General features: G+C 42.1%; 1 protein-coding gene across 2 annotated transcripts in view; it reads right to left on the bottom strand.

Annotated features, from left to right (window-relative positions):
- The window catches only part of cita (citron rho-interacting serine/threonine kinase a), a 55,685-nt gene that overhangs the window by 12,326 nt on the left and 15,617 nt on the right, over nucleotides 1-27,742 (bottom strand). Inside the window, exons 13-37 of one of the 2 annotated variants that reach the window (XM_080424760.1) lie at nucleotides 25,976-26,095; nucleotides 24,711-24,881; nucleotides 24,099-24,152; nucleotides 23,934-23,987; nucleotides 20,094-20,234; nucleotides 19,710-19,835; nucleotides 17,862-17,957; nucleotides 17,195-17,311; nucleotides 13,960-14,069; nucleotides 12,594-12,768; nucleotides 12,067-12,264; nucleotides 10,877-10,930; nucleotides 9,794-9,991; nucleotides 8,929-9,122; nucleotides 7,782-7,917; nucleotides 7,507-7,611; nucleotides 7,109-7,249; nucleotides 5,816-5,929; nucleotides 5,471-5,663; nucleotides 4,855-5,022; nucleotides 2,799-2,936; nucleotides 2,284-2,464; nucleotides 1,545-1,636; nucleotides 1,319-1,423; nucleotides 804-976 (exon numbers count right to left, since the gene is read on the bottom strand). In XM_080424760.1, the coding sequence (XP_080280886.1) occupies nucleotides 804-976; nucleotides 1,319-1,423; nucleotides 1,545-1,636; nucleotides 2,284-2,464; nucleotides 2,799-2,936; nucleotides 4,855-5,022; nucleotides 5,471-5,663; nucleotides 5,816-5,929; nucleotides 7,109-7,249; nucleotides 7,507-7,611; nucleotides 7,782-7,917; nucleotides 8,929-9,122; nucleotides 9,794-9,991; nucleotides 10,877-10,930; nucleotides 12,067-12,264; nucleotides 12,594-12,768; nucleotides 13,960-14,069; nucleotides 17,195-17,311; nucleotides 17,862-17,957; nucleotides 19,710-19,835; nucleotides 20,094-20,234; nucleotides 23,934-23,987; nucleotides 24,099-24,152; nucleotides 24,711-24,881; nucleotides 25,976-26,095 (3,354 nt within the window). The remainder of the gene's footprint in view (nucleotides 1-803; nucleotides 977-1,318; nucleotides 1,424-1,544; nucleotides 1,637-2,283; nucleotides 2,465-2,798; nucleotides 2,937-4,854; nucleotides 5,023-5,470; nucleotides 5,664-5,815; nucleotides 5,930-7,108; nucleotides 7,250-7,506; nucleotides 7,612-7,781; nucleotides 7,918-8,928; nucleotides 9,123-9,793; nucleotides 9,992-10,876; nucleotides 10,931-12,066; nucleotides 12,265-12,593; nucleotides 12,769-13,959; nucleotides 14,070-17,194; nucleotides 17,312-17,861; nucleotides 17,958-19,709; nucleotides 19,836-20,093; nucleotides 20,235-23,933; nucleotides 23,988-24,098; nucleotides 24,153-24,710; nucleotides 24,882-25,975; nucleotides 26,096-27,742) is intronic. The other variant, XM_080424761.1, reaches the window with a different exon arrangement.

Genomic DNA, 27,742 nt, shown 5'->3' with positions numbered 1-27,742 from the left:
GTGTGTGTGTGTGTGTGTGTGTGTGTGTGTGTGTGTGTGTGTGTGTGTGTGAAACTGAATGCAGTTGCGTATCAAAGGTTGAGCCTGATTTATACTTAGTTGCACGCCAGTGTCACGCCCCAAAAATGGGAGATATACAAGCTCACAACGCATCGCGTTCTGAGCTTGTAGATTGACTAAAGTAAGAATTACGCAATAGTCATTTGTGTTGCCAAATTGTGTGAAATTCCTCTGTACAATGTCAGTAGTGTATCATGGATAAATATACGCCTACTGCATGCTCAGTCAGTCGGTCGACTGAAGCCCAAGCGTTCGTGCAGCCACTTACTGTACCTGAACCAGAGGGGATAGGTTCTTCGGTCTTTTAGCAACACCTGCCTACAATATGATCCACACAACCCCATTGGGTGGACATACACACACAACGTAATCACAGCAAGACAGAACAATGACAAAACAGAGGTAGGAGACATGTGTATTGAAAACATGCAGATAAAAAGAGGGAAAGAGAAGAGGGAGGGGGAGAAAAAGAAGTGAAGGTGCTGGCTGACTATTCTTGTAAAGCGGACATTCGCGGCTTTGTTTCATTTGTCTTATTAAACTTTTCATAACAAACGCACTGCATGTTGTACACATGCGCTCACAAACGGAACACACTTAAGGGTTATAAGATCGCTATTTTGAGATGGATGTCATTACTAAGCTGGTCAGGTATGAAACAGCCAATAGGGCCGTACATCTTACACTTCAGGCAGCCTAAAGCAAGCTTGAATAAATGACTGACCCCCGTGCCCCCAACACACCGTACTCACAGCATCGGAATCCACTTTGGACCCTCGACTGCCAGCCACCACAGACTCCAGTACAGCCACCCAGCGCTGCTTGTCGGGGAAGCTGGGCGCCATGAAGTAGAGGGACTGGCCTGGCCAACAGCTGGTGTGGGGGTGAGACTCTAGCTTCAGCACGTAAGGGATGTCTGTGCGCACACGCACACACACACACACACACAGTTATCCTAACAGTCCAGTTTCAATTCTAAACTGAATTGCCAACATTTGAAGCCTGATCTATACTTAGTTGCACAGCCAGTGTCACGCACAGAAAATTGCGGATCTGCAAGCTCACAATGCGTTGCGATGTGATGTGTTGTGAGCTTGTAGATCCAGGCGCGCAACACGGTGCACAACCAAAGTGTAGTGGGGATTTGCAGCAGAGAGGAGCCCTGTGGGTTCAATTTCAAATCTGGAGAGGAGGCAGATTCACTTCAAATCCTCCAACAAGATGAGTAAAGTAGGATTAGGCAGGATTGATCCAGTACCTGACTTGGCGGTGTTGATGAGCTCAGAGGCTCCCACTGCTCCATGCACGGAGACCTCGCCATCAGGCAGACACAGCTCAAACTCCTCTTCAGGCGTCACACAGTCTGCAGGACAAACACCAGTAAACTAGGGATGCAACTATTTATTATTTAAAATTCTTAGCGATTTTCTATCGATTACTTTTGGCAATTAATCTAACTAGAAGCTTGTTTTTAAATGTCAGACCTTCTCTGGGCTCAGTCTCAAAGACGGAGACTTTAGTTCCATCCAGCACAACATACTTCCTCTCCCAGCCCTGCTGGCCACGCTTGCCATGCCTGTGTGAGCAGATGCACATACTGTATGAGCAATGTAGAGCCTGACCGAGCTGATCCCCATTCTGAAGAGTTCTACAACCACCAAGTAGATATTACCTAACATATTACCCATGTTTTGACCGACATTTAGTTTTTTTTAAATGCATCATTTTCTTATCCATTTTAAGAACTTGGATTAGATTTGTTGTATTTAACTTATAAGCAAAAAACTGAAATAAACAAAAATAACTTTTTAATAGATTAAAAATGAACACGTAAACTGAACATTATTCTTATTTAACCACTTAAAAATAGCTGATCTACAAGCTTCTACAACATGTTGTGAGCTTGTAGATCAGCTGTTTTTGAGAATTTGTGAAAACTTTAGAAATGTTTCACCTATGATGACATGCCCAATTAACGATGCCATGTTGAAAGTGGTTCAAATTGGGACATATCGGCTAATTGCCGATACCATACAAAAGTCCAATAATGGCCGATATATATATCGGCCATTATTGGACCAATATATATATATATATATCGGCCAAACCGATGTATCCGTCAGGCTCTGCACCAAAGGTAGAAAGAAGCTTGCAGATCTTTCATACAGTCAATAAAAAGTCAAAACAATTTTAGGTGCCGAGGTGAGTGAGGTAATGAGTTACCTTGGTTGTTTCATCCATCCCTCTAGGCGAACATGCCCGCTGGCCTCTTTGACCTGCAGGGCTGGGGAGTTAGCCTTGTCCCGACACAAAGCCTCTGTGAAGTGAGTGGCATACTCAGCTGGCAGGCCGCAAGTGGCCGGGAGGCACGGTGAACATTTGGGGTGGCACAGGGTGTGGCACTCTATAATCAGACAAAGACACAGGGTGGAAAAAACTGTCAACACAGTTTGATGTATTGCTTTTCTTTTAGTTAAATTTTTGTTATCCTTATTTACTCATTTGTCTTTTATAAATTCACACTTTATTCTTAATACTCTTTAATGGGATCTGTTTATGTTAAATATGCACGTAATTAGTAACATTGTTGTTTTTTCCTTTTCTTTTTTGTATCATTCATACAGACAAAACAAAAAAAGGAACACAATTGTAAACTTGTGCTTCTGTACCCGTGCCACAATACAGTACATGTTCCCTAATAAAAACATGAACACAATCAAGTGCTGGGGGGTACAGACCTAGACAGGTAGCTGCCTGACGTCCAAAGTGCACAGTGTCCAGGCAGACGGCACACTTGGCAGCCCTCATGTTGAGGCCCACAGTGAAACGGTGAGGGATGTTGTGGTGCATCCTCTCTTTCACACGCCGACCAAACTCTGGTACGCACAAAGGAAGGAGAAAGCCTGAGTTATAAGTGGTTGTGGTGCAATGTGCTGCGCCCCCGAAAATAGCCGATCTACAAGCTTCGTAATTGTAGATCGGCTATTTTCAGGCTGAAGTGAGGCAGGAATGAGTGCTAATGACTGCAAAGAGGGCTGACAGGGTCCACATTATGTTTGCTCATCGGCCGAATGATTCTTTTAAAAAAAAAAAAAAAGTTTCAAGTTGTAGGTATGTATCCGTGCTGAAGAATATCATTACTTATTTATCACAGTGAGTGGGGCTGTGCCGATGACGATGGCATGCGTTACATTGTCTATGATAGATTGGTCCATAGATGCAAGGTAGCTTAATGACAGTCTCACAAGGTCAGACCCACCACATTACGATGGAGGGTCTCAATCTCAAGTACGGCATGTCTGGGATTTGTCGGAGACAAAGTCCAGGGAAGCCTCTGATTGGCTGGGCTGTAACGGAAATCCATGGTTGGTCAATTCATATGTCTGACACGCATTTTGTGTGTGTGTTTGGTCCTCAACCACTTTTCAAATAGTTATGCCCCAGACATTAGATACAGTGATCAATAAGAGATGAAGGCGCGCTATTAGATACAGTATCTATCTAATCAGCTGGCTATTGTGGCACTAGCTCAAAGACCACCTGAAATGAAAAATACGCTGTTGTTGTTTCTCACTTTTATGGCATATGCGTATGGCATATCTACTTCCTGTCAAACAAAAACATAATGATTGATGATCGGCACGATTCGGCAGGCTGAACCAGTTGCAACCAATAATATAATGACAGGCACCAGTCAATCAGTCTGCTAGACAGTAGAGAGAGGTGCTACTCTGAATGTCATAAGATGCCAGACGTAGCTAAACAAACATTTCTAAACGTTTGTTTACAAACTTTTTTTTAATTTTTACAAACTTCGTTTTTTTCTGCAACCCTGTTTGGGATTGCAGTAACACAAACTTGATTCAGTGCTGAATTGTTGCAGTGCGCAACGTGTGACACAGCGTGCAAGAGTTTCATTCAGTGAACAACCTGCCCCCACCGCCTCTATCACTGTGATTGGTTGAGGAAGCACCGAGCCCCTGTTTCACTGGGAAATACGTCACGATATGGTCACGAAAAGCCATTTCAGCTGGTCTTTAATGACGACCAGAGGGAACAAAAGCAGCAAGACTGATTGCAGACAGGTTACTGCCCCAGACACTTGGCCATGGAGGTATTGAACTGGTGTGCCGACATGTTACTGCCTTATAAATCTGAACCGTTAACATGTCAGCAAGACAAGACAGACGGATGAGGTGTGTGCACATGTACACGTGTGGCAGTGCATGCAGATGAGCATGGGAGGATGCAGCCATACAGTGGAGGTCCTGGAAGACCCATAACTTACTCTCAAAAGTGACCCTCCTCTTTTCTGCGAAGGGCAGTGGAAAGGGAAAGAGAGAAGAAAGAGGTCTAGCAGCAGCTGGGTGAAAGCAAACAGACCTAGTAGAGTAAAGGACCTGAAGTACTAGAATAGCTGGGCAAGAGGGAATAAACACAACAGACACAACATAGACCAGTGGTTCGCTAACATTTTCATGTCAAGGCAGCGTTGCAATGCCATGCGTCGTGAACTTATAGATCGGATATTTTCACTACTTTCGATCAAGTATAAAAAAGGGCTTAAATGGATTATGGGTTAATTTTACTGAGGACCCCCTAGAACCCCCCTCAAGGACCCCTGGGAGTCCTACTTTGAGAAATAATAACATGTGGGAAACCCTACAGCTTCAAAGCAGCAAACATTATTCATATTGACTCGTGAGAAGGTGAGGTGTTTGAGTGACACAGCAGTATATCATCTACATGTGCATTTTGTCTACCTGCCGGTGTTCGTTCGCACGCATGACTGACCTTCTGGTGTGGCGGTCTCTTTGCAGCGCGTTGAGGGGTTGAGAAGGCTGCTGGGGCTGGGTTGATGTTCTGGGGATTTGACGATGGCCGACATGAGTATCTGCTGGCGGGCCATGGCAGGGGTGGACGGGGCAGCATGCTGATGCTCCTGAGCTTTAAAATGTGCCGCTGTACCATTTGGAAATAAATAATACCACAACTTAGTTAACTCAATAATAGGGAATTATCTTCTTTGTTACTGGCAATGTTAAATTGCCAGTTACTGGCAATGTTAAAATGACAATCTTGGACAAATATCTCGTTTCTGATAACTCCGATTTCCTCAAATGAGTGAGACGAGGCATGCCTCTAAGTTCTCTACACTACAAAGTGAGGTGCTCTAAGAGCTCCGAAACTGAAATTATAATGAGTCTACATTATATCTGTGTGAAAGAGCCCAAATTGAGGAAGTCTCAAACTGTCAATACGAGCCGATCAAAAACAAGGGGTGGAGTTGCATATTCTCGATAGCAAACCCATTAGCACTGAGCCCTGGGCTCCACTGAGAAAAGACATTGGATTAAAAAAAAAGACATTATAGGCAATATGGCTATAATTGGTCATTGTGAACACCCACCCTCTTCTCTGAGGGATCGTAGCTCTATCTTCATCTTCTGCAGGGTCTCCTCCAGTTCAGAGCAACGCGAGCGCTCCTTCTCCAGTGCCATCTTCATGTCACTGTACTGCACAGGCACCACTGGCTGGAGCGGAGGACCCATTGCTCCGTTAGTCGTGGTGCCCACGTCCTCCCGACGGCGCCCGAATATACCCTGACCACCCGGACACAGAGGAACGTGTAAGCCACTGAATTAATTAACAATAATATACAGTACGTGTCATAATAAGAAACCACAAGTCATAACAGCATGATTGTAGATATTGTTATGGTGTATTTTGAATAATTTATGGGAATCCTGTTTACAATTGCCTTTTTTTTCTTGGTGGGTTGGTCCATTTTGGCTTGGAGGAAGTCGATGAGTTTGGTCTGCTGAGAGATGGTGCCTTCCATCTTCACCTTCTCATGGGAGTACACAGCCTGAGAGCAGGAAGAAAACACAACCTTAGAGAAACACTCACTTCTAATTTGAACTCATGAGATTTGAGATCGCCATGGTAACTTCAAGATTTATTTGATCCCACTGATCCTCGTGAGATTTCTTAACGGTAGTAGAAGTGCTGGCAGCACCATTCCAATAACTAGCCAATGTTCTGATTGTGTTGCATCACATGCAGTGCATTTAACATGACCAAATAAAAATAAAATGGAGACAACAGTTGTTTCATGAAAAAAAGTGATTGGTTTATTCAGCTACAAAAACGTGACCTCTTGGCCTTCATCAGATTAAGACAAAGAAAAAACACTAAATTATAGTTTATTCATGTTTTTGAAGAGATCAAATGTTTTTAATGGAGCCAGTATCCCACCACTTTTGCCTGTATCTGTAATATGCACTGGATATTTGAAGGCAGCACAACTGAGAACAAACCTTATCATCCTCCACACCCAAAGTAAAATAAAAGTCTGTTATGGAAATGGTCATGTACTGTAATTCACTCTGATGAGTTGCAGTAAGCATAATCGTGTGTGAGTGGCAGAGCCGAAATTCGATTCGAGGCACGTGGCACGATTTTGCTTTGCAGCCGGGAGCAGTCATGCATGTGACCATACCCTAAAACTGTTTTACCTCAACCACCGCAGCTGGATAGCTGTGTAATGAAAGTTGATGGACCCTTTTCACAGACATGTCATAGTAGTGTAAAGACAGCTGCAGCTAATTCAATTAACGAGTCAGTTTTATTTAGGTGTGCCAAAGAGCAAGCTACTGACAATATTCAATAGTATTGTCAATGCTTGCTAAGTGGCACACCTAAATCAAATATACCCACAATCTTATTAGCTGCAGGTGTGGTCAACCTTTTGAAAAACTGCGTTATCTACAGTATGCTGTACATTCAAGCTATTGGCAAAACAAGATGAAGAACTTTGTGTATTTACAGCATGGAAAAATGTTTGCCTGAGTAGAATATGATCACCCTGTACCAGTGGTGTTTGGAGAAAAATCTGCAATTTTGGCAAAATGCACTTCAAAATCCTTATGGGATTGCATTTCACATACTGAATGTACTACCTGTACATTGAGTTCTGAATGTATGTTCTCCAGCTGGTAGTGAATGTACTAGCTGTATGTTCTCCAGCTGGTAGTGAATGTACTACCTGTATGTTCTCCAGCTGGTACTCCAGGTCCGTTCTCTCCGTCTTCAGCATGTCCGTCTGGTCCAAGGCCTCCTGCAGACCCTGGGTCAGACGGAAGATATGACTCTTCTGGAGGTCCATCTGCTGCTGCAGCTTCCCTTGCTGAAGAACAACCCACACACATGGACAGTTTATGGTCAAAGGTTTGATTCATGTATTCCAAAGATATTTCATTTACTAAAATAAGTCGTTAATTGACTATAAACACAGATGGCCTCTTTGGTTCCCTTTCAAATATTTGTTTTGGTGTCTCACTATGGGGGAACACTCACTGCGTTATGAGGTTTTAAGGCTATTACAGTACGTTAACACTTCTGAAATTAAATGTGTTGTGTGTGCGCTTGTATTTCTCTTTCTACCTCATCCATCAGCCTTTGTTTCAACTCTCTCTCCGTCTCCAGTTTCTGCTGTAGGCTGCGGGCGTTCATCTCCAGCATGGCATGCTTCTTTTCCAGATCATTGAGCTGTTCAAACACATTTTAATATTTCAAACACCTTCACTGTGTGAAACGGTTTTCCTCTCCCATGTAAAGCAACACATTTTTTTCAATGCAAGATGGCAATATCAGATATTACAAAGTGCTTTGCAGGCTAGATATAAGACTGCGAGTTAAATGATAGATGTGTGACTTACTGTATCAGAGAGGCTTTCGGCCTTGAGTCTCTGCTCCTTCAGGGCCTGCTGCAAGGCCATTATCTCAGCTTTGTGCTCTTTGACAGCCAGCTCTACAGCCTGCCGAGACTCGCTACTGCGCTGGTCCGCACGGAGCCTACACATAAAAGCATAACAATTCTTAACGATTATATTCTCTATATAAATGATCTGAAACTCTGTTCACTGTAATGGCCAAGTCTACTCAACTAATGTTTGAATATATACATGTTTATGAGGCTATGGTCATAGCCAGTATGTTTAGTTAAGTTTTTCTGTGTTCTAAGTTTTGACTTATGTTCACAGCTCATATTTGTAGGTGTATTTAGTATAAATTGTGTTGTGTTGTCACAATGTGAGACTGCTTCCCTTTCAAAATTAAATCACTTTGCTTTTGCTTTGACAGGAACAAAATGTATTGATATTAACTATTTGGCCAAACCAGGGCCAACCCAACACAAGAACACTGGCTTTTAATGCATTATATGTCATCATTTTATTTTCAGTCTGTGTGCCCGATTCAGTCTACTATGTGGTTCTCCAAAAAAAGGGGAAGAGACACATAATATTTGTTAGGTTAGACATGGCTGTCATTCGTCAACCTTGCTCACGGAAGGTGCTGACGGGAGATTTTGTCATCACCTGCATGGAACTCAGTGACAGCACTGCACTGGGGAGTTGACAGCAGAGGGCGGCAGTTTACCGCCCTAAAACGAGAGGCCAAGTCTCTTCCATAATGCCGGTAATTAAATCCATCTAAATGTTTCACAAATTAAGACGATTTCCCAAAAGATGGCAAATGTTAATCCAATGTGTGTTTCTGTCAACTCGTTTTCTGAAGAGGCACAACAAGATTAAGCAAATGTCATAACAGCTCTATACCAGGTGTACACCACTATTGATTGTGGAGATGAGAGATATAACCTGATATCTTCAAATTACAAATTTAAGACTAGTTCTTGCCCCACCCGCAATGATGGTAATTTTCCTTTTCAAGTGTTTCCATCAGGTTCACACCTGCACAAATTCAAAATGGATGCAAAAACAGGCGGGGATGGTGCTTCCATCGTTTTGTCTATACCCTGTAATTAACCGTTTAGTTTGTGCGCGTGTAAATTTGAGTGTCTACCTATTCTGCTTCTCGTTATCAAGTAGTCTCTGCATTTCCCTGGTACGTCTCTCAGCCTGGCTCTTCTCATCCTCCAGCGCAGATCTCCAGGCCTCCCACTGTCTCTCCTTTTCCAGCAGCTCGTCATTCAGGGCATCCAGCTCTACCACCTGCTCCTCCAGCATGCTGCAGCTGGTCTTCAGTGTCTCAATGGTCTGTGTGGAACACCACCATACTTACAATTAGGGCTGCAACAGTTAATACAACTAATCCATTGAATTGATTATAAAAACATATCGATAATTTAACAAAACTAGACTGGTGGATTCCATTTGTTTTGATAATCGATGATTTAATAAAACTAAGCTTTTTGGGAACAATTTAAGTTGGGAATGCATGCCGCACCCGGATATGCAATACCCGTTGTCTGTCTGTGTCCCTTTTATGCTCATATATGGAGATCTCTATGTCTGCCTGTCTGTCTGTCTGCCTGTGTCCCTTTTATGCCCATATATGGAGATACTGATGTCAACAGTATCTAAAACCCTGAGGAAGACTTCACTGTCGAAACGTTTCGGTTTCATTTTAAATAAACTTTTGCATCGTGGCTAAGAGCTGTGCGGCCTCAACCTTTGCCTCGGTGTTTGCCCATCAGTATGTATATACCCATACTTTCTAGACATCTGAGCTCCATATATGCCTATACAATAATGGCCAACATATCGGTCAGATCGGCGGTTCTGATAACCACCTATCCGCACTCCCTCGAGTCCTGACGATTCGCGTGCCGAGTTTGAAGTCTGTCGGTCAGTGTGAAAATCAAGCACCAGGTAATGTTCAGATTTGTATGTAGTTGTACTATTATGTGTGGGACTGTGTGCATCACCTGTTTTTGGTTATTGAGGTGCATCTCGCGGTCAGCGACCTCTCTCCTTAGGCGGTCTACGTCCTGGCTGAGCTGCAGCCGATCCTCCCTGTCATCCGAGGCCTCATCCAGCTGCTTGGACAGGTAGAAGTTCTGACGGTTGAGCTCAGCATTCTCCTGGCTCAGCTGTGTGAGCTGCTCCTCCAGGTCTGTGATCACCTGAGACCACACACAGATAGAGCTGTTAGTACTGCTAATTGGCAGCGGATGGTAAATCATAGAACCTATGACATAATTTTACAAGTAACTGCACTGTAGGGTAATAATAAATTACAGATTTATAATGCTATTGCTAAATGTTATACACTGATGTTGAGGTATTGAGCTCAAAGCTACATAATGTTTTCTTTGCTTGATAGAGAACAAAAATATGCAGCGTCCTCTGACTATTCTATCAAAACAGCTACAATACGGGCTGGACCGCTGGCGTAGCGGTCCAGGCACCTAGGCTCGGGTTCGAGTCCCGATCCCGAGACGACCTTTGCTGCATGTCACTCCCCATCTCTCTCTCCCCATTTCCTGTCAGCCTACTCTCCTGTCAAATAGAGACATAAAAGCCCAAAAATAAATCTTAAAAAACTAAAACTAAGCTACAATACCTTTGTCATACTAAAACCATGCAGTCATGTATAAAAGACCAAAGCTTGTCATCATGCATCACAACAGTGTGCCAACAGAGCATGATGACCCTGTATAAACCCAGGCCGTGGTGGGGGCCAGATGAACTTGTCTAAACAGTGACTGTGGCATGTGGATACGATCTCTCTAGGGGGAAGGATGCACACAAAAGGCCAGATATGACACATGGGGTGACAGTGCAGCAGCATCAACATTAGCTGTGCCAGGCCAACGCAGAGTGGAAGACAGCAAGATATGTGAGTGGATCAAGTTATGCAAACTGTGCCTCCATGCCAAGGTTTATATTCAGTCAAATCTGTTCTGTTGTCTTGGCATGTTGTTAGTACTGACAAACAACTCAATTGCCATAAATACACATTGAGTTACAGTGAAAACTGACAAAAAAGACGAAGCAGTAGTACTTACAGAGCAGCTGTCTCGCAGGGCATCAAATTTGCGCTGAATGTCATCCCTGTGACTCTGTTAGAGGAAGGGGGGGAAATAACTTAAGTGAGTGGAGTGATTAAGTCCAAAATGGTAAGCGACACACTCCAAAGCATGGGGAGAATACGTGGATACGCAAATTGTCGACCGCGACTGACAAGCAGAAGACCATATCCTGTCAAACAGCTATATTTACTAACTACGTCCCCATTATAACCACAGATATGCTATTAAGGGTGAAAAACATATTTTTCCTTTCAGCTCGACATTAATGAGTGAGTGACCCCTCTGAATAGTGTACATGATGGCACGTACTCAAGCACCACAACTCAACAGAGCAGGCAGTTTGGACAGGTCCAGGAGCAGTTTGGCTGAACCCAGTAAAGGCCACAGCATACTCCACCCGAACAAGACCTTTGTTCTGCTAGGGTAGGTCGAAAATAATAACAAAATAGCATCATAAGAACAAGAACTGCGGCAGAGCCTTTCAGAACTTTTCTGAAAGTAAAAGTAGCCAAAAGTAGCCAAACAAAGTTCTTAACCGAACATTGTTTGTGATTGGTCAGACACTCAATGCGCACATGATTTGTATTGTTTTATTATCGCAATCTATCAGCAACGTGCCATGGACAGTTTTGAAGAAACGTTAGCTGAGTATAATCTTTTTCTGAGCGACTAAACACATCCAGATGGCAATGAATTAATAGAGTGAGATAGCACACACTTTCTCGACCGTGTTTCCAACGTGTGTCGCCAGAAATGGCTGTCATCTCCGAGACAAATGACGTCAAGGCATGTCGGAGGATGATGAAAATTAACAGCCGAGATCCAGGTGGTAAAATGCTCCAGCATTGTATACAATGCTTCAGTGGCTCGAGCCGCAGTGTTGCTAGGTTGAGTACAGAGTGGGCGGGGTCTAGCATTGAGAACTCAAAATTGATGTTAGGATGTATTAAATAAATGTGTCCATGGCTTGCAGACCTCGGCCGGCCTTGCTGACGCTGAACAATTTTTTCGTTGAAGTATGCTGCAGCCTTAAGGCAAAGAGATTCTCATACTTATTAAGGGTCTTTTAGGCTGATATGTATGTAACTATCGGTGACTTTTCTCCTTTTGTACCTATAGTGGCTAGGAAGATGTGATTATGAGATGGTTTGGAACAATGCTCTCACCCTGAGAGCAGTGATCTCCTCTTCAGCTTCGGCGGTGGTGTCCTCCAGCTCAGTCTTGGCCTGCTGCAGCTGGCTCTCCAGGGCGTGGCGTGCAGCCTGCAGGCCACTGATCTGGGACTCACGCTCCTGCAGGGACAGGTTCAGCTCCGACACCTGCCGCTTGATCTCCAGCTTCTGCTCCTCATGTTCCAGGCCCATCTGCAAGTCAAACAGGACTGAACTAGTGAACACAGCAGAGACAGCCCAAGTAAGACAGCATTTTCATGCGATTTTCAGTGCATTGCAACTTTATCCGTTGATATATTTTTAAATATATTTTGTTTTGTTTTTCTTCCTTTATTGATAGTCAGTAGTGAGAAAGAGATTTGAAACTTGGAAAGCGAGTGGGGGAATGACATGCAGCAAGAAAAACAAATGAGACTACAATGACAAATATAGACTACAATGAGGAAGGAACGAACCCAAACTAAACAGATTATGCCAATGTATAAAATAAACCCACTTGACTCCCCTCCCCGTCTACTCACCTCCCGTATCCTGGTCTCCAGCTCCATAAGCCGACTCCTCTTGCTTTGTTCCTGCTGACTCACTTTTTCCAAGTGTTCCTCCAGTTTGGCATTCTGGGCCTCCAGTTTGCCCGCCTGAGACTCTAGATAGAACTTCTGCTGCCGAAGCTCCGAGATCATCTCCTCCTGGGCTTTCCTGACAGGAAAATGTAAACAAAACAAAAAATCATATCCAAGAAAATATGAAAAATTATGTTATGAGGAGCAGAAGCTCTTGCTGACCTGTGAAAAGACTAAATAGAATATATTTTTAATCTAATGTGCTGCAGTAGAATCAGCTTCCATCTGAGCCCAACAGTGCATTATTAATTATTGGCACAGGTTTATGGCTGCCAGCTGATGAGAGCAAAGGCAGAATTTGAAAAGGAAATGTCTTGGTTGACCTCAGCTAACTGCGTGTTTTGCCTTTTGATTAAAGTTGAATTGTTGTTTCCTAGAAGTTTGTTTACAATTTTTTATCTTCCCTTTCAGTGCTGCCCAGTGTCCCTCTTTGTGACACATTCAAACCCTTAATGTTTACAGACAAGGAGTTGGTTTGGACCAATTTGGCCCGTGGTTGGCTACAGGTGTTTCCTGGCAAACCTATATAATGACTTGAACCCCATTTTGACTATTTTAGGTTCCACAACAGAGCTACAACCAGAGAGGCAGAGAGGTGATTGTGAATTGTTGGTGATTCTCCTCTTGAATGAAGTAACTGAAGTCTGTAGTTTGTTTGTCTTTTGTGTCCATACACCCCCCAGCAAGTGTGCACTCTTGATGGGCATGTACAGCACAAAATCAGCTGGCATTGTTCCTTTTCGTGACAATGTGTGGTCACATTGTCACAGAGACACTGATCAGCAGTGTTTCACAGAGACACTGATCAGCAGTGTTTCTAAGCCTATCGCAATTATTTGAGATTGTTTTTCATAATTGTCATAATTGTTTCCATGTTGAAAAGAGTTCATACATTTTCTAATATTTTCAAAAAATTACGGAAATAGACAATCTACAATTATTTAGTTTGAAAGTATAACGTTATTAAATATGTCAGTCATTTATTTGTATATTAAAGTTATTTCTCCCCTGTGAACTTTGTTTACGAAGCCTAAAAGCCAAACAGAAATGTAATTTTTATTTATGTTCAATGCACTGTTCAGTGCCAAAAACACATTAATTATGTGACAATCAATCGTCAAGTAAAATTTCATCACAGCCCGAAGTGTTTCACCTTTAACCTGGGATACTTAAGTTGGGACTAATGAACATGCTGGAGGCTTTGGAAGATTGGGTGGGGGCTTGGATGAGAGGATGGAGTAGGCAGAAGATCTAGCAGCTCACTCACATGTTCTTCTGGGTGTAGATACTGCTGTTGGCGGCCAGCTTGTTAGCCTCTGACAGCTCCCCAATGCGCTGTTCCAGGTTCTTCATCTTGGAATCCATGGCATTAATGGTCTAAAGGGGGAGGGAGACACAACATGGTGGAAACCATATCCATGTAAAATGACTCAAAGATGCAAGGATCTGTGTCTAAATAAATAACTAGATTTGACTCAGAATGGCTAGTTTTGGCTGAGGTCCATTGGGTGTTGGAGCTGAATCTCCTACTGTTAACTCACTGCCAAGGACGACTTATGACGACTTTTTTTTTAGTTTTGATTTTTTTTTCACACAGAACCAGGAGATAACGGGATCCGAAGATTTACTGCTCCATTCACTTCCTGGTTAATTTATTTGGGAAATAACCTGTATCTCGGCTCCTGTGTTTTACTAATATGTATTTTTGGCGAGACATGCTATTTTCAACGACGTATAACAAGCGAACGGGAGGTTGCGATGACATTTTTTCCATCAGGGGATTGATCATACTGGAGATAAATATTCTGTGACTACTTGAAAAGGTAAGAAAATCGCTGTCAGTCTGGGCTTTAATTATTTATTTACTCTGGCAGTGGAAGAGTTAATGTCAGATCACTGCATTTGGATTGAACATGCCTCAAGTCTACCACGAGAGAGAGAGACACACACACAGAGAGACAGACAGACGGACAGAGACACACATACACACAAAGACACAGATACAGAAACATAGATAGACGGGTAATTAGACCTGATCCCGAGGGAAATTTAGTTGTCATAGCAGCACAACATGAGACGAGACAAAGATACAGGAAAGGGTAAAGAGCACGTACAGAATAAGTAGTAGGGTAACACTAACTAAAATAGGCTCAGCTGTACAAAAGACAACTTAAGTTAACATCTGAACTGGCCCTCTGCACCTGGGTTAGTCAGGTGTGCCTGTACAGTATAATGATGAGTAGATATAGCAATGAGTAGATATAAATAGAGGTATCAATCTATCACTAATTAAAATGGCATGGAGGAGAGGGGGTGTTGGGGGAGCCTGCGGGGGTCTGGTGGAGTGGGAGTGAAGATCCTAGATCCCACTTGAACCCAGGCTTTATAGTTGAACCTAATCAATTTCCCTGATGCAACTCTGGCCCTTTGCCTTAAATGAGTGCATAATCACACGATGAACCATAGTCTTCAATCTCCCAGAGAAGAATGAGCAGGTGGTAGCGTGACTGCCTGGGAAGGTTCCTGGTTTGATCCATTCCCCTGCTCCTCCTGGTATCATGTTGAAGTGTCCTTGAACAAGAGACTGAACCCTTAACGTCTCCTGATGAACAGGTATCATATACATTCGCTGCCTCCGCCGTTGGTGTTTGAATGGGTGACTATAAGGCATACATTGTGCTTTGGATAAAAGGCACAATGTAGGTCAATCAATAAGCACTGTAATCCACTAACCCATTAAGACCTGAGGCCAATTCTACAAATGTCTTCTAAATCCTAACAGTTTTCTGAAACACTTATATTGCTATAATATCAAATATTTAGTTCCAGGGACCCCCAGACGCAAAGATTTGAGTTACAAATGTAAAAATAATATATATATTCAAAGATTTGCACACATTTTCATGTTTTTTCAATAAAAATGCAGATCTACAAGCTCATAGCGCGGCACTCGGTGCCGTGCTTGCATGCTATGAGCTTGTATATCTGCTATTTTTGAATAGCCCAAAGTGTAACATAATGGTTAAAGTGGTTCAAATTGAAAATGACAGATGCTTTCCCGGTCTTAATAGGTTGAGACATTTCCAGAGGAACAGGCACCACACACACTGTAACTTCTGATACCACAGTACAGACAACACAGTATGAACCATCTTAAATTATGTGAATCCCTCATTGTGCTTTGTGTCTGTTTATTAAATTATAACTAATAGGGCTGTCAATTCTCTCTTAAAAATCGTATTTGAATCCAGATCAAATAAAAGGATCAACATTTTAATCAATTTGAATCTTAATCATTATTTTGGTAACGAATACATTCAATATAGCAAAGTGCAGCATCGAGCTGTTATGTAATGAGGATCAGCTCGGGAACAAGGCTAAGCCACGTTTGTTTATCTAAATAGGAAACACAAAAAAGCTTGTTAATTTTCCCTGATATTCTTTGGCAGAACAAAAGATGTGGAAGCCAGTATCTCATTCTGTTATTTGACATGAATAAAAAAATAGCGTGATCAAAAGTAAATTGATTCCAGACAAACGAGGAGGCAGTCTCCTCAGTTTAAAAAATAAATAAAAAATAAATCATAGTTTGCATACTTTCTTTGCAATATCACTGTGCAATCACACATTGTCTATGTGAGCGTCTGCAGAAACACTGAACAAGGTGTTTGGAGATGGAGACTAATACAGCGATTATTTATAATTAGTTCTGCATCTGGTTTTCACATAGCACACCAATGGTGTTCTACTGGAGGCATGTTAGGGTAACCGGAAGACTCGCCCCAAAACACGCTCGCCCCCATTCTTTTCGCGGACCGCTTGAGCGGTTCTTGTATTCTTGAATTTATTTTGACTGAGGATAAGGTTACAAATAAGTTTAGGGTTAGGCATAGTTTTACTAAGGTTACGTTTAGGAATAAGGTTAGGTTTAGGCATAGTTTTACTGAAGTTACGTTTAGGAATAAGGTTAGGTTTAGGCATAGTTTTACTGAGATTACGTTTAGGAATAAGGTTTGGTTTTGGCACCGTTTTACTGGGGTCACGTTTAGGAATAAGTTTAGGTTTAGGCAAAGTTTTACTGAAATTACATTTAGGAATACCAGGTGGCGACTCTACCGAGGTCGCCGGATTTGCCCCAGGGCGACTGTGTTTTGGGGCGAGCGTTTTGGTATTCCATGTTAGGGATTACCAACGTTCTCACCATATACTGTAAGTCACATCATCTCTCTTTTTATTATGTAAAACGGACATGTGAGTTCAAATTGGGTCCAAATCTCTGGTCTATCTCGCTTATAAAACAGCAGCAGCAGCATATAGAGCTTTTTTTTTAATACATAGGCCTGGTACTGTAGTTAAGACATCAACAGTCAAGTTACATTATACATTAAAAATAATAATTAATTTCAATAACTTTGAATTGGGTTCTAATCTTAAGGTTCAATCCGACAACCCTAATAGCTAATCTAATCTTAATTCTAAATACCAAACAAAACCATGCTTACAGCTTTCTGTTCGCTGATGAGCTTGCATTTCTCTCTGGCCTCCTCCTCCTGCTCGGTGCGTTTGGCTTCCAGACTGTCCTTGTCAGCCAGGTCCGCCTTCATCTGGGCCTCCAGAACCTTCACACATAACCAGGACAATTTAGTCAACACAGCATTTGTAGGCAATTGTACTACAAAAATACTACATAAAAATGTAAATTACTGTGAGGTTGTCTAAGAGTAAAGAACTAATTAACCCAAAGAGGACGGGAACATTTATAACATGTATATAAAAATATATATGTTTATAAAATATGTTACATTTATAAAGTATTTTGTTCCAGGGACCCCCCGCCCCCCAGAAGCAACGATTTGCACACATTTTCACAATTTATTTTCAAAAATAGCAGATCTACAAGCACATAGCGCGGCACTCGGTGCAGCGCTATGAGCTTGTATATCTGCTATTTTTGAATGGCCAAAGAAATCTTAAAATGACACAGATGCGTTCAGGGATCAATCTTGGACTCTGCCTTCTGAAATTCGTATTTACAGGTTATTTACAGCAATGAGATGGATGCACCGATTTATTTCATGTCTATATTGACTAATAGGGATCAACTAAACAAAAACCGAAATATAAGATGTCCCACTCTGACAACAGCAGGTGGACATTAGTCTGCCTTACCTTTATCTTGTCTTCATAAAGCCTTTCCTTTTGAGCCAGGTGGGTTTCCATCCTCTGGGCCGTTGACTGCGTCTCCCTCAGGTTCTCTTCCAGTTCCTAGATGGGACGTTATTATACGAGGGAGGGATTTAACATGACTGCTGTCATAATAACATGCATGTTCACACAAACAATCACTATATTAATATATTAATTATAGTATAAAGCTACAGTACAATCCGGGGAGTAGATGTGCCGCCATCATTATTTCAGACATTGTTGCAATTACCTTTCCGTCGGGCAAGACAATGGACATAAAACTTAGGGATTGTATCTTTAATGTCTTTTATATCACACCACAACTAATCCCAACTAGAGGATAATGTAGCAAACACAGGTTTTAAAGTTACGGAAGGAAAAAATAATACAACTGAAAAAATAAAAAATAGAAAGAACTAGAAAAAGTGCTCCTCGGAGCACAGGTCTCCGCCAGGTCAGGTAGGTTATTGTGGCCTCCTGGTGGCGCTATAATAGGCCAATGTTTAAAGGGTACCATTTGTTCTTAGGCCTTGCACGGCAATCGGACACTGCATTCATGGTTTGAGGCATTTTGTGCTAAATTAGACCTGCTGGTGGCGCTATAACAGGCCAATGTTAAAAGGGTGGCATTTGTTCCTCAACATAGTGTGAATGTACGTGCGAAGTTTGACCGCAATCGGACGGTGCGTTCATGATTTGCGGAATTTTGTTCAAAACAAGCCACTACTGCAAACTTTAGATGTTAATCTTAGCCAATGAGGATGGAATATGAAAGATCAAACACATCCGTCTTGATCACATGACTATGGAGATCATGTGTACCGATTTGCGTTAAATTTGGATAAAATCGGAAGGAGTAATATAAAGAAATGTGTTTTACATAAGTCGGCCTCCTGGTGGCGCTATAAAAGGCAGATGGGAAAAATGCAGGGCAAAGGTTTTTCCTTGACCTCTAGGGAGTGTGCATACAAAGTTTTACACAGATCGGTGCAGTTAGAGGTAAAAACATGAATCGGCCTGTTATTGCGCCACCATGAGGCTGATTTGAAAATTTTCAAGTGGTATTTCTTCCTCGGCATAGTGGAAATATGCATGCAAAATTTCACCGAAATTGCATGCTGTGTTCATGATTTGAGGCATTTTGTTGAAAATGGAGCACTTTTGAAGCCATTTTTAGCCAATCAGGATGGAATATGAGAAATCTGAAAGACAAGTTTTGTTTAATGACTATAGAGATACTGTGCACCGATTTGCGAGATTTTTGGACAAAATCTGTAGGAGTACTGTCAAAAAATATGTTTTGCACAAATCGGCCTCCTGGTGGTGCTATAAAAGGCCCATGTGAAAAATGTGGGGCAGAAGTTCGGAATTGGCATCCAGGGAGTGTGTGTGCACAGTTTCGCTGCGATCAAGCCAACGGTGGCGGAGATTAGCTGGTGACAGACGGACACACACACGGACGGACACACGGACAGACGGACGGAGGGTAAAACATACTCTCTCGCCATGCCTTTCGGCCTGGCGGAGACAATAAAAGAAAAAGAAAGTTAGGTAGGAGCATGTGTGTGTTTAAGTCTATGCGTGTGCCGAGTCCTTCTGGAGGGACTGCATAGCTCCTTGTGAGGACTCAGCCTACAACGGTAGGTCTTTAGCTCCCTAAAGAAAAGCCCTGCATGGGGTGTGTTCAAGGATACACAGGGACGGAGAACAGAGGGTACACACAAGGATGGATTCACCAGCCAGCCGCTAGAATGAGTGGGTGAGTGAGGGTGAGAGAAGAGGGGCACAAAGTATTAGACAAATAGACGGCCTTATCTGTGGCTCTCTCACCAGGATCTTTTCAGCCATCTGCTGGATCTGTCCAGATTTGGTCTGGATGTCATCTTTCAGCTTGTTCTCTCTTCGCTCCACCATCTCCAGTCTTTTCACCTGGTTCTCTAGGGTCTTCCTGCCCTCCTACAGTACACACACAAGACACATTCACACGCACAGATAAACAGACACACATTTAATGCTTTTGTCAAATCGCTACCCAGGAACATTCTCTGGACTGAGAGTTCCTGTCGGTTCCATAATTAAATATTAAAATAAGAGGGGTGGGCTGATGTGAATGTAATGAAAATATTACTAGCATTGTGAGTCTCCTGCTACAGCATATTACAACCAGACAGTGTGACATTAAGCACTGTGGATCGGTAGACTATAGGCTCGTACCTCTGTCTCTCTCAAGCGGCGTTTGAGCGTGTCACTAGGGTCGGTCTTGCCTTTTAGACGCTCAAGATCTCGCTCCAGCCTTTCTTTGGCCTGACGAATGTTCTGCAGCAGCTCGGTGGCTTCTGTGCTGGCTTTCACTGCCTAAGGGAGGTCAGGAGGTCAAAGACTGTTACAGTACATCTCAGTACAAGGCAAGCTTGTTGATTTGACAGGGAGTGGTGGGAAAAAAAGGTGGGTAAACCAGCTCAGTAGACAGTATGGGAGATAAATGTTTGTGACAAAATGACAATTATGTTAGTCTGAAAATGAAAATTACGCCGTTCAAAAGTAAGTTAAAGTCATACTGTGTTTTTGAAATAAACTAAAGTTAGTTTTGACACTCTTTCACAGGAATCTGCCGGCTACTTTTCTTGTCTTTCCATGTTCATTCTCACTGCTTCCCTCTGTCTTTCTCTTCTTAATAACTGTTTTTCCATCATTTGACTTTCTGTTCTGCTACTGAATCATTTTGTTTCTCCCCTCATAACGTTTTCTTTCAATCTTGAACAAGCTGCCCTTACTTCTCCTTTATCCATGTCTTTGGCTCTTGCATCTCCAGTCTTTGCATTCCTTCCTTCTCTCTCCTTATCTCTTCCACTGCTGTCTTGAATTATAATATAGGCCACAGAGTTAAAATCTGAGACAAAGTATATACTGGACTGGTACTGTAGTTAATTATATCAATAGAGCAGTGGTTCTCAAAACTTTAAATTTCAAGGACCCCCATAACTCTGAGAGTACCTGAAAGGGTCCATTTAGAACCCCTCTAGCCAGAACCCAGAGGGTCCCTGGACCACACTTTGAGAACCAATGCAACAGAGGATCATGGAAGAGGAACATGATATAATCGTGCTTTCTTTCAGAATAAGCAGAAAACTGCAACAAGCTAGTTCAAATTATACTTCTACTGATTAACCAGTAAAATGGATCGGGTTGCTGCACAAAATTGCAGAAAGATACTTTGTGCTCTTTTATTTTGAATTAGCATGTGAACCTTTGGGGACAGAGCCTTCAGTGTAGCAGCCCCCCCAACCTGTGGAACTCTCTACCAATGGAGATTCACCACGCTTGAACTCTGGACTCTTTTAAGGCTGCCTTGAAAAGACATCTATTCACTCAGGCCTATTCACGAAGGCGCGCTTTGCACCCCGCCCGTCCGTCCGTCCGTCCGTCCGTCCGTCCGTCCGTCCGTCCGTGTGTCCGTCTATGGACAGCTAATCTCCAGCACCGTTGGCCCGATCAACGCGAAACTGTGCAAACACTCCCTGGATGCCAGAGCAGAACTCTGCCCCAAATGTTTCACATGGGCCTGTTCTAGCGCCACCAAGAGGCCGATTTTTGCAAAAAAAATATGTTTATATTACTTTTACAGATGTTGTCCAAACATCCCACAAATCGGTACACATTATTCTCTATAGTCATTAAACCAAACGGGTCTTTCAGATTTTTTATATTCCATCCGGATTGACTAAGATTGGCTTCCAAAGTTTGCAGGAGTGCTCCGTTTTGAACAAAATGCCTCAAATCATGAACACAGCGTGCGATTGCTGTGACACTTTGCACACACATTGCCACTAGGCCAAGGAAGAAATGCCATCGGCATTTTCAAAATCGGCCTAATGGTGGCGCTAGAACAGGCCAATTCTCGTTTTTACCTATAACTGGACCGAACACGCACACTTACTAGAGGCCAAGGAACAACCTCTGCCCTGCATTTTTCTCATCTGCCTTTTATAGTGCCACCATGAGGTCGATTCTTGCAAAACACATTTCTTATTATTACTCCTACAGATTTTGACTAAACATCATGCAAATCGGTACAGATTTACTCTATAGTCATGTGATCAACACGGATCTGTCAGATTGTTCAGATTTCATCCTGATTGGCAGGAGTGGCCCGTTTTGAACAAAATGCCTCAAATCATGTGCACACCATCCGATTGCCGTGAAACTTTGCACGCACATCCCACTAGGCTGAGGAAGAAATACCACCCTTTTCACATTGTCCTTTTATAACGCCACCACCAGGAGGTCGATTGTTTTTTTAAATATTACTCCTACAGATTGTGTCCAAACATTAGGCAAATCGGTACACATTATCTCTATAGTCATGTGATCAAGACGGATCTGTCCGATTTTTCATATTCCATCCTGATTGCCAAATTCCAAATATTGCTGGCCCACACTAACCTACCTGACCTGGCGGAGACCTGTGCTCCGAGGAGCACTTTTTCTAGTTGTTTATTTGTTTGTTGGTTGGTTGTGCATTGTCTTTCTATCTTGATGTGAAGCATCCTGAGTCTCTTGAAAGGCGATGTATAAATTCAAGCTGCTATTATTATTATTTTATTTTCTACACCAAATTATCATTAGTGCAGCATGCTTCAAATATTGCGTAATCTTTTATAAAGACGGCTATCCGTCTTGTCTGTCGTCTGCGCCTGTGAAGGCAGCAGTCCAGACAAGGAAACGCTTGTTTTTATCCTTGCCAATAACTAGTGGGTGGTAGGTTGAGGACTGCTCTTAACTCACCAGCTGCCAGAGTTATTTCAGATTTTTAGCTGTTGGCTGCCAGAGATTTTTAATTGAAAAACAAAAAGTACTCAGGAGCCGAGATACAGAATTTTTAAGTTTTAAGTTAACAAGGAAGTGGATAGCAGTCTAGATCTTAAAAAAATCATATCTCCTAGGTCTTAGGGTCAAATTTAAAAAAAAAATGTTTTTTTTTTCAATAGAACGCATTTATGCGTTATTGGCAGGCAAGTGATGTATTCAATAGAACGCATATATGCGTTATTGGCGGTAAATGAGTTAATATGACAGACCTTTATACACAGTACAAAACAATCATATTGAACTGCCGAATCCGATTTGACTAAGAACTCATTCACTGCCACTGACGTAAAAAACGTAATTTGTCCCGTTTACCAATCCTGCCACTGACGTAAAAAACGTAATTTTTTTTTTTTCAAAAAAATTAATCTTTTTTTTTTTTTTTTTTTTTTAGTTTTTTTTTCAAATTTGACCCAAAGACCAAGGAGATATGATTGTTTAAAGATCTACACTCCCATCCACTTCCTTGTTAACTTAAAACTTAAAAATTCTGTATCTCGGCTCCTGAGTACTTTTTTTTTTAAATGAAAAATCTCTGGCAGTGGGCAAACGCGGTCAGCAATAATTGTGGCAGTGAATGAGTTAAGTGTGAAGCAGAGCGCTGCTGAAAAAGAGCATTCATATTTCATACTTTGCAAACCTTCCCTTAGCAGTGAAGGTTTAAAAGATATATTATTTATTATTAATTATTTCTATTTTGTTCTAGCCAGTTTAGGAACGTTATGTTGGACGAGGAACATAAGAATAGAAACTTCAAAATATTGGTTCTGTGGGCGCTGGGGTGGCACAGGCCTAACGTTCCTGTTCACCATCGTTTTTAAATAAAGGATTTACAGAACTGAACAGTGTGCCTTGGAAAGGAAAGGAACTTAAAATCTGTATGTCCTATGATTCAACTCTCTCCAAAGAGCACCTGATTTCAGTATAGTTCAGGCAGCATGTAGTGACTAAATGACAAGTTAATGCATATAAGCCGCTAGCAGAATTAGCAATGACAAATAATAGACAAAGATTAACATTTGTAAAAATGCCTGTGAAAATGATTAAGAACTAGTAAACATGTAATTAATCAGACATGCATAACAACAGACAAATGGAAAGACATAAATTACATAATAATCAGCAAAAACCATTAAGGGAAATCTTTTATCAGAAATGGGGGGCATGAAGTCACTTGAAGGCACTTACCTTGGAGAGTTTGTCCTGGAGCTCTTCGATTTTCAGCTGCTGTTCAGAATTGGTCTAAATAAAAACAACAAGATGAGTGAATGACAGACAAGTTTACCACAGTGTACTAGACACTTACTGTACATGTAGCTCTGGAATGGAGAAATCAGCTGATTCTTAACTCACCTTCTCCAGTTTGGTGAGTAGCTCCTCTATTTCAGCTTTGCCCTGCTCTCTGGCCTAAGAAATAAACAGTGCAACAAGGAGACATCAATACAAAAAATATCCAGGCCTTCTCAAACCTTCTCATAATCTTTTTATATATCAGGCACTGGCATCTAAATGGCTTGAGAGAAATTGTCTCGACTTAACCCATTGATACCTGGAACGCATCTGTGTCACTTTAGATTTCTTTAGGCTATTCAAAAATAGCAGATATACAAGCTCATAGCGCGGCACCGAGTGCCGCGCTATGAACTTGTAGATCTGCTATTTTTGAAAAATCGAGGAAAAAAAAATAATGTTTTTTTTCCCAATTTTTTTTTGGGATTTAGAAGACATTTCTAGAATCTTCTCAGGTCTTAAAGGGTTAAACATCTCATGGAAAGGCGCTCACTTGAGGTTGCGTTGCGAATAGTTAGCACAGTCAGACATGCAAATCATTGTTCAATAGAGAGGAAGAAATATTATTGAGCAACGCCTTGCTAACTATTTCCCATGTCAATTCCCATATGGCTGTCAAATCTTTAATAATCTTCAAATGACAGCGGCAGCTTTCTCCATAATGTTCCGACATACCTTCTGGATTCTCTGTTGGTATTCTACAGCCTTCCTTTTCAGCTCCTCGCTGGTTTGCCTGGAATCTCGGAGCTCGGACTCGTACAGGTCGCTGCGGCGGCGGGCAGCCGACAGGTCTTCCTCCAGCTGCCTGATGGTCACCTGCATCTCCTCCAGCTGAGCGTGGTACTCCTGAGGTTTTTTAATGCAATGTTTTTTAACCCTTTAAGACCTGGAACTGTGTCATTTTTTGATTTGAGCTAAAAAGCATTATTTTACACTTTGGCTATTCAAAAATAGCAGATATACAAGCTCATAGCGCGGCACCGAGTGCCGCGCTACGAGCTTGTAGATCTGCTATTTTTGAAAAATCGTGAAAATGTGTGCAAATCTTTGAATATATATATTTTTAAAGCGAACCTTTTTAACTAATTTTTTTGCTTCTGGGGGTCCCTGGAACAAGATATTTTGATGGGGGTCCGCGGCCAAATACATATAATTTTGGGGGTCCTTGACATGAAAAAGATTGAGCACCACTGATATAGAAACATACGTTTTTCAGAAAACTGTTGGGATTTAGGAGACATGTAGAATCGGCTTCAGGTCTCAATGGGTTAATGGCAACAGTGCGTTGACCCTAACACCCTGGGGTCCTCGACCACCAAGGAGTGTCAAACTCGTATACGACGAGTTTGTGAGTGAGAATGTGTTGGCCAAAGAGAAAATGTGAATTGGAACACACATGGAAAATATTGCTGCGCATTTTAACCATATCGGCTATCGGGTGGTCTACAACAATTTCTTCTAGATTAACCCATTAAGACCTGAGGCGATTCTTTAAAAAAATCTAAATCCTAACAGTTTTTTGAAGAAAATATAAAAAATATTTTTTCAAAAATAGCAGATCTACAAGCTCGTAGCGCGGCACTCGGTGCCGCGCTATGAGCTTGTATATCTGCTATTTTTGAATAGCCAAAGGCATCTAAAGTGACACAGAAGCGTTCCAGGTATCAATGGGTTAAATAAGTATAAGTAAGTAAAGCTTTTAAATCCTCAAGAATCTCTGCCAAGAACAATCAGAGGAAACAAGCAAAACCTTCCTCTAACCAGCCATGTCTATGGCTTCAGAAGGAGTGCCCTGTGGGGAAGCCATCTGCATGCGTGCCATCTGGAGGGACGACCTTGGCATTTTAAGGACTGCAGAGGGTATCCTCAGAGGGAAGCCCTGCCTGTGTACCGATTTGGTATCTCAGCTTTTACCTGTGGTGGTGTAACAAGAACTGTACCTGTTCCTTGATCTCCTGCAGCTTGTTGCTCTGCTCGCGGATGTCGTGCAGAAGCTGCAAGGCCTTGTCATCCTCCTGGGAGACTTCCACGCGGGCCTGCTCCAAGCTACGCTTTAAGCTCTGCAAAAAACAAACATACATACAAAAAAATAAACCATAAAGCCGCTGCTGAGAGCTATACTGGAGTTATAGTTTCAGGGCAAGAAGCTGGTGCACTTAAAGGGATAGTTCAACCAAACAATTACTTTTTTTCTATCGATTAGTCACCCCATGGAGACTTGAATTCATGGATATTTTTTCGTTTTTCTCGCATTCCTAAGCCAATAATTTGATGACCAGCGGACCGGTAGGCAGCGGTTCCGGTAGGAGACACAAAGGAGACTCTTTTATACTCTTTTATACTCTTTTATACCAGGGACAATGACTTGGACTTAGCTCCCCCTCGGACACACCTGTGGACTACACCAGGTACAAATGACTTTTTTGCTGCACTCCCTCATGGAGCTACTTGCGGATTATACTAGGGTCAGTCCACCCTAGGTGGACACGCACTGACCTTTTGCACCTTAATCCCATGTATAACGCACTGACTTTTTTTTGTCTTTTTTATTGTGCTCTTTTTCTCTAAGCACCTTAACGTCCATATGTATATCATGCACAGTATAAGTATAACATGCACAGTATACATACATTGCTGCTATGCTCAGGCACCTTAGTTTTTTATTATCTCAGGTACTTTGTAAATATGTAGATAACTTGTCTGGCCTTCTGTTGCTCTCTTGTTTTCTATGGAAATTAACGTTGCGATGGGAACGATGTACAAAAACGAATTTCACCCACTTCTTTACCTTGTAAACCTGTGATGTGACAATAAAACTGATTCTGATTCTGATTCTGATTCTGATTGTGTCTCCTACCGGAACCACAGCCGGTCATCAAATTATTGGCTTAGGAATGTGACAAAAACAAAGAAATATCCATGAATTCAAGTCTCCATGGGGTGACTAATCGATAGAAAAAAAGTCATTTTGGGGGTGAACTATCCCTTTAACTACCAAGCGTAGTGCTTTCTCCAAGTTTCACACAGGCCAGGATGAAATACCCCGTCAGCACTGAGATTCTTAAGTATTGTGAGCTGCCCCCTACTGATAGGACGCAATGTGTGCAGTGCGTGCCACTTGACAAAACACTAGGGAAGTTGAGGTGGCAGTTGTCCTAGTCACGTTTTGGTTATATTGTTAGGCAACCCAAATCAACAGGGTATGTTGCTACAGTGTACCTGGTTCCATGAGAGAGATTTCCACTTTAAAGAAGAAGCTGCCAAAAGCAATTTATCCTGCAGTTTTCCTTACTTAACTTCTGTTTTCTATTGGACCGGAAGGAATTTCACCACAGAAAAAGTTCAGGGCATGGTGCCAACCGCCGCGATAGTCTCATACTTAGTGCCAGCTGCACCAATTTCACTGCTGTGCCAAACCTTTGAACCCATCTGCCGATAAACATGAACATTACCGTCCTCAAACTAGAGGTCATAGAGTCTAATAATGGCATTACCTTCATGTCCAATCTTTAGCTACTGATACTGTGTGTGCCATTTGTAGATGAAGCCGCACAAATCATAATGCAGTGTTCAGTGGCGAAGCTGCCCAATCAGGACGGCTGCTTGAGGACATGTTGACAATCTACGCATCCTTTGGCTAAATTTAATTAGCGATCATTATAAATAAATACTTCACCCATTACACTAGAACAATCTAGGTCTAACTA

The sequence above is a fragment of the Gymnoscopelus braueri genome (genome assembly GCF_963280865.1).
Source record: "Gymnoscopelus braueri genome assembly, chromosome: 3".
Taxonomy (NCBI): domain Eukaryota; kingdom Metazoa; phylum Chordata; class Actinopteri; order Myctophiformes; family Myctophidae; genus Gymnoscopelus; species Gymnoscopelus braueri.
The sequence above is the reverse complement of the archived record's forward strand: the minus strand, read 5'-3'. Positions and strand labels throughout refer to the sequence as shown.